This window comes from Falco rusticolus, chromosome Z (genome assembly GCF_015220075.1).
Source record: "Falco rusticolus isolate bFalRus1 chromosome Z, bFalRus1.pri, whole genome shotgun sequence".
Taxonomy (NCBI): Eukaryota; Metazoa; Chordata; class Aves; order Falconiformes; family Falconidae; genus Falco; species Falco rusticolus.
The window spans coordinates 61388103-61395438 of NC_051210.1; the positions used below are offsets into that span (position 1 = coordinate 61388103).

General features: G+C 41.5%; 1 protein-coding gene across 2 annotated transcripts in view; it reads right to left on the reverse strand.

Moving 5' to 3' along the window:
- NLN (neurolysin) overlaps positions 1-7305 on the reverse strand; it is a 38833-nt gene extending 31528 nt beyond the window's left edge. Inside the window, exons 1-2 of one of the 2 annotated variants that reach the window (XM_037372867.1) lie at positions 7181-7265; positions 6110-6158 (exon numbers count right to left, since the gene is read on the reverse strand). Coding sequence is in view for 1 of the 2 variants with exons in the window: in XM_037372866.1 (XP_037228763.1) it covers positions 7181-7212 (32 nt within the window). In the remaining variant the exon portion in view is untranslated. Of the gene's footprint in view, positions 1-6109; positions 6159-7180 lie in introns of both variants that reach the window. The other variant, XM_037372866.1, reaches the window with a different exon arrangement.
- Positions 7306-7336: the final 31 nt, after the last annotated feature.

A 7336-nucleotide genomic window follows, 5' to 3' on the forward strand; every position in this document is an offset into this window, starting at 1 on the left:
TTTTTATATATATATAAAAAGATATATATAAATAAGCCTGCACTACTGCTAGAAACATACATGAAACGCATTAGCAAAAAAGTTTCAAGATGATTGCTGTCATTAAGCATACCATTTAAATGTTCCAAAGTGGAAAGGGTTCTTGAGCTGAGCAATACTGACATAGGAACAAATTAAAATAATCGTCGGGAATACATGTAAGCTAGAATTTTAAGAGACATCTGTAACCTTCAGGGCAGTGATTCTGAAACAGCTGCCCATAAGCCCAGGAATTGAAAACCACCTATTTTAACATGGACCTTGACCAGCTTATAAAATGGATTATATTACTTGGTTACCTAAGGTAGCACAGGCTAGACTTGATCGCCCATCCATTGTCCCTTCTAGTCCCTATTTCCTGCAAGGTCCTTCAAAATTAAAGCACTTTATTTACGTGCATTTTTTACTATGAGGATCTAACCGGCCTCTGTTGGCAGCTTGCATGGCCTTTTTCTTGGGTGAGCCCTATGGCATCTAAAGTCAGGACTGTACAGACAAACAAACATTATGCATTTGTGCACGCTTCATCCACCTACAGTAAGTTCAGGAGGAAGCACACAAGGTTTAGTCTGGACTTTCAGCTACAATATAAGTATTATAGAAGTAGCCGTTTCCCAAATTATGGATAAATTATATCACACAGAAATTACTTCCACAAAAATAATCTGCCAATTCCAAAAGGATAAGAATGATAAGTCTACCAAAAGCATGTAAGGTGAATAACAACTTAAAATCTTAGTAGCTACTTCTACAAGAGGATTTTTAACTAGAAACAAAGCTTCTAGTTACAGACTGCCATCATTGCTATTTTTGCTAGAATGCCAGGTCATTTATTTTACCAAGAAATCTACAATTTGATAACTTGCTGCATCTGGAAAATTTAATTTGATTTGATTTTAGAAAGAAAGGACCTTTATAATACTCTATTAAGGCAATACAGGGGCCAATAACTGCTGTGAAGACAAACAAAGCAATTGAATTTGCAGACTGATTTTTAACTCATGCAGTATTTTAAAGAACATTTAGTAACTCTAGTTTTGTTTATAAACATTTCTGTGATTGGAACATGCCAAGCCCCTCTGTTCGCATGTTCCATTAATACTATTAAAATAGAACAAGAAAGCCACAACCTGTGAGCAGAAGCAGCAAAAGAGTATCACTTTAGAAAATACAAACACAAAAACGTGTAAGCTTGTCCACAATATGCTCCTACTACTGATAATCATCTTATAATACAGTCAAGATTTAGCCTTCTGCCTCATTTAATCTGATTATTTACAGATTATCTATGATTCCACCCAAGACTCTTTAATGGAACTTCCAGTTTTCAAATTATTCTTCACCTAAACAGTATTAGTTACAACCGACAGGTATATACTTTTACAGAATAACGTCTGTAAACAAATGTGTTTCTGGGAAACATAAACAAGACCATTTTATTGTACTTGCTAATCTAATTGCCACGTTCCATGTAGCCATGCAAAAATCACAGTGCTATCAACCTTCACTTAGAATGGAAAAACCCCGTATCTTCTGCTGACAAAAGATGTGGATCACACCTTCAGGGTTAAACGCCTGCCGCCAAAAGAGTTTAAGAACCAAGAGAAAGAACGGACATAGAAGAGAGGGGGTCTCAAAATTCAGACAACTTTAATCATCTTCCTCCTCATTTTTAATACTGCTCAATAGTAAATAAATACAGATTAAGTTTTTTCTTGCTTGCACTACACGCATACTTCAGGGACCTTCCTATGGATATAATAACGAGGCAGATATGGAAATCACAATGAACAACTTTTCCAATCCATAATTTACTATATGAAGCTTTGTAAAAGCTACCAAATTAAAATTGAGAACAACAGTGCGATCATTTGGTCCTTTTTTGAAACAGCAGATCTCAGTTAAATAACACCTTCCTAATCCTACAGGCTGCAGAAGAAGCAATGCTGCATGCTGGAAGCCAGCATTGAGTAAGTGAGACCCATACTCACTACGTTCCGCATCGATGTTCACAGGGTCTGAATGTTTTGACTCCTCCTAGCGGCCTTGTTTAAAAAAAACCCCACAAACTAAAAAACTAGCATGTCCCATTAAGGCATATAAAAACAGACAGGACAAATTATTTAATAATTGAATAATAAGCCATATGTTGGCATTTCCCTGAAGTAAGACTCAAGTGCTACAAAGCATATATAAATGACAGCAGATAGGCATGGTTTAAGCAAAGCTTTGTAACAGTCAAGCCTCATATGCAGTAGAATTTTTCTTTTTCTTTAAATGAAGAAGTTAAAAAGCATCTCAGAAACAAACCACCATGAGTATTCATCAGCATCTAATATAACCTAAGAGACAGTGCAGTCGGTCTGTGTTCTCAGGATGGATTTTATGACAGAAATTTAACAGGCTAAAAACTGTATTATTTAGAGATCCTTAATTCTTGGATTTTAAATACTCTCCATGTTGTTTCAGTTTTGACTTACACCTTCAGACAAGTAATTGTATATTTTATAGTAAAGCAAGGCCAAAAATCAAACAAAGCAGAGGACCGAGTAACACAAGGCCAAAACAAGAAGGGGTGGTGCGGTGTGGGAAAATCCAAGACAGAACAAGCAGAGTACAGTTAAATAGCTCAAAGCTAATCACAGCGCAACATTACAACTGAGCCACAGGAATGAGTCTACAGCCCTACAATATAAGTCATCACTTTTTCCTGCTGGACAAACATATTTGAAATCCTTGTTACAGTTCACTTCTCAGTCCTTTCTTCTGTTTGGCTCTTGACTGTGTAAGGAACAGTAAATACATGCCTTGAATTCCTGGGCCATTTTCCTTAAGAAGTACTTGGCTCTGTGTCACAACTGTGTTTGGCACGGACAGCTCTCACTACAGCAAAAGGATAGCAAGTTAAGTACTTCCTAATTTAAAGCTCCATAACCACCACTACAGATTGTTTTGGTGGTTTTTTTTCTTAAGCTGCATTTGAAGGAATAGAACTAAACAATTAATTCTGTCACTACACTTTTCAGAAAAAAAAGCATTCTCTGCAAAGTAATTCACTGTACACTCTATATTTGGTATGCTTCTAATAATACACACTTGTAACTGTTCAGATCGATGTGAAAGAGTCAAAAAACTACAAGTTATACAAACATTTTAAAGTCTTTATTCATACATACATTACCCTCAGTGCTGCTTTTGTGACTTTTCTATCTGGCAAAAGATGTTAACTGGTTTCTCTGACAGAATCAACATCAGAATTAGACAGCAGAATTAACAACAGAATTAACATCAACAGCAAAGTAAGTGAAAAAGGTGCTCTGCAGCAGCTAACAGAAAATCCAGACCTTAAGTGGGAACTCATACATGTGCATAACATGTTACAAATTACATATATTCTCTCCTTTTCCCCTTAGCTCCCTCCAACAACAGGATTTTGGAAACTGGTCTGATTGACTTTGACATGAGGGGGTGATTTCCACACAGTAGTCTGGAGTGGAACACACAGAAGTGTCAGGATACTGTTTCTGTGGAGTGTCTGATCTCTAAAATTATGGTATCTATCATTCTAGAAAAAAACTCCAAACAAACAAAAAAACCCCAACCAAACCCAAAATTACTAGTACTGCTAAACTAGGCTTCAAACCCATACCGTGAACTGAACCCATTCTGCGTTACAGCAAAAGTCCATCACATCACAACTTGCTTGGATGATCTTAGGAAGAAAGTTGAGCGACTTTTCAACACTCACATGCAAACACTAAGTGTACTACACTTAATTTGATGGAGGAGGTGCTCATTAGGGTTATCTTACTGGTTTTATCTTATTGTTTAATTCTACCATCAGGTGAACCATGGAAACACAGTGGAAAAAAATGTTGCATTTAAGGCCTTACAGCTCTCAGGTGCTGCTGTATAAGCATCTACCATTTATCTATCATGCCTGCAATAAACAGCAGGTAAAGTGCATGTTATTTAGTGCAAACACTACACACTATTACTGTCAGGATAGTTCAGTACTTGAATGCAATCAGCTTACGCATGAAAAACAGCTTGTTGACTCCAACTGAATAAGAAATTGTGCTGCAAGACAGAGAAAACTGTTGAGGAGGGTTTGTGAACACAAAAGCTTTCTTTGATTTACACCCAGTTCATTAGTTCAGCCTGTACCATGGAAATACCCTTTGATTTCCCATTGATCTTAAGTCTTAAGTCAAGGCACTGAGAAATGTTCTTTGCCATGATTAGTTAGGTGGAAAACTATGCTTTCATGGCAGATGATGACCTAATCTCACTTACTTGCACCATTTTAAATCACTTCTTCTTGGGAACATGGTGCGTTATAACATGCTGTGGTCAGTTCAATGCTTGCAAAATGCCGAACGCACTCTGTGCTACAGTGTGCCTGCTCAACACCACAAATTAGGCAAGCAAATGAAACCTGCTTTCTGCTCTGGCTTTTGAGTGAGTGTTGACTTAAGAACACCGAGTACTTCCCAGGCTGGTTCCAGGCTATGTGAAAGATTGTTCCAGCATGGTAAGTATGGCCAAGAATTTCACTCCTTCTACAGTAGAAATAAAAAGTGTCTTTGTTAAAGACTGAACTCTTTTAGGAATGGTATGATGAACACATGCACACCCAATCATATTTTGCACAGAGACAAGTGTCATTCACCCCATCCTCACCTCGCCTTCCCTAATCTAAATACATGTAACATGTACAGTAAAAGAGTCTCCTCTACAGAGGGAAATCCTAGATTCACAAATCTACGGGAATTCTTTGAAGAAGTCACAACAGACATAGATCAGTTAATAAAATATATTTGATTTTCAAAGGCTGTCGACCAGAAGTTTCTAAAGAAACCATGCTGCTGTGAGATGAGAAGGGCTATCCTCTTATGGGTAAATGGTTACAAGCTAAGACAGAAACAGAAATGGCTGCTCATTTTCCTGAATGGAACTAGGTTACCAGTGGAGCCCTGCAGGGTTCCATGCTGGGTTCTGTTCTCTCACATATTTATATCTGATCTACAAAAAGGTGAGACAGATGAAGTGACAAAATTTACTGATGATAACACAGTGTACTAAAGGCAGCCACAAAAATATGTGAAAGGATGTCACAACATGGAGTAAAGTTTAAAACCACTAACAAAGTGAATTTCAGTCTTAATTACTGTGAAATGACACACACTTCTGGCTTTACATACACAGCGATGAGCTGTGAGCTGATCCAGACATTCTGGAGATCTAACGGTTTAACAAAAACATCAGCCAAGAAGCAGCTGAAAAGCAGGCAATGGTTCGATTTAGTAGAAGCGGAACAGAACAAAACGCAGATTCATTATACCAGTCTGTAACACCATGAAGCACAAACATACTATGTGCAAATCTGATCCTCCCAACAATTACAAACTCTGCTGTCTTCTGTTCTCCCACCTGCTGAAACCTTTTTCTGTTCAACCAAGGCATGACAAGTTAGTAACGATCAGCTGCAGTAAGCAATGGACTCCATTCAAAGAACAAGTAACTAGGCTGGGATTCTTCAGACTGGGCAAAAACCCCAAAATAAAACAAAAACACAGAGGAAGTACTTCAGAGATGTATACAATCATGAACAGAATGGAAAGAATGAACAGGTACCAATTCCCCCTGCCCCCCCCCCCCCCCTTACTTCTGACGTAACCCAGGAGGAGATCAAACAGTTTTAGGAAGCTGTTTCAATACAAAAAGGTATTAATGGAAAATTTTTTAACATTAACAAAGTACAGCGACCATTTCCTGCTGTACTTACAACAAGTGGTGAAAAAGGTATTTAAATCAATATCAAATACTTTATTATTACTTAAGAAGAAGGTACCTTCAGTTTCCAAATGCAGCTTGCAAAAAGATAGACCTTTTAATTTTTTCTAAAGAAAAAAAACCACTTCCATCCTTCTTTTCCTTTCTTGCCTTCTTTTTGTTGGAAAAATCTATAGGACTAACAAGGACAGTAAACACGAAATATGGACAACAGTGAAAATGACTATATAAAAAGGATGCAAATGTATATTAGGAAAAGAAAATAGTTGTGTACCTTACTTGAAAACTGTAAATTGGTCAATCGATTTACAACAGCAGGAGCCCTATAAAAAGAAAAGGTTCTGGATCTTATTTTCTAACTGCTAGTACCCCTCAATCCTAACACGACCTGAACAAAGGCTGTGAAATAGGACAAAACCGGTGTATTTTATGCAGTAAGCACACAACTGTCATTTCTCAAAGGTCCATAAGGGGTAACCATCTTCATTTTATGCTCAAACTCAACTCCATTCTCATTACCACAACGCATTTACATTGTGACCCTCTTACTATTTCCATGTTTCCTATTAAATCTGGTCCTTTGCTCATATTCCTCTGCCCTCTCAATTTCTCCAGTGCTCATTTGTCTAGTCCGTCCAGAACTGCCTACAAGCCGCCTTCTACACGGATTTTCTGGGTTCGTTCAGAGCTAGTATTCATTACAGAGCTTAATCCTTTATTGTTAAAAGCCTTCGCTAACGTATCTGCAGCCGTCCCGCCCCTCATGTAATGCTGAAATAGTGACACCCCTTTCTGTAGAGCTACGTGAGGCACACCGCCCGGTGTCGCCCCCCACGCCGCGCGCTGCAGGGCCCCGCCGCCGCAGCCATTGCTCCCCTGCCCGCTTCTCCAGCGGTACCTCTGAACACCCGGTGCAGGGACCGCAGGGCAGAGCCCTCGCCTGCCCCGCCCCGCCCCCCGGCAGCGGTACGTTACGAAGGTTATTTCAGGGAAGGCGGACTGCGGGAAACACGCTGGGAGCTGAGGCCTCACACCCCCCAGACTGTCACACTTCCCGTCCTATTGTCTGCCTGGCCCCGGCGCACGCCCCGCACACCCGCGGCCCGCACCGCACCGCCCCGCCGGCCAGCGGGCGCTTCTCTCCTCGAAGCCGCCCGGCAGCTCTCCCCGCGGCGCGGCCGCACTGGCCTCAGCCAGGACGCCCGGCCCCCGCCCGGCTCCCCCGAGGGACGAGGTCCCGCCCGTCAGCCGCGGGCGGCTGTAGGAGGCTTCCAGTCGGGCGGCGCTCGCCCCAGAGACCGCCCGCCGCCGGGCCCTGAGGCGCCCCCTCCCGCCCCGCGCCTACCTGCGAGCCGCGCCCGCACACGCGGCCAGCATGGGGAGGGGGCTCGGGCAGGGGGGCCGGGCCAGCACCGCTACCGCTACCGCCGCGGGCCCGCGCGCCCGCTTCCGCCGCCGCCTCCCCACGCCCTTCCCGCCGCTACCGACCGAGCAGCCCGCG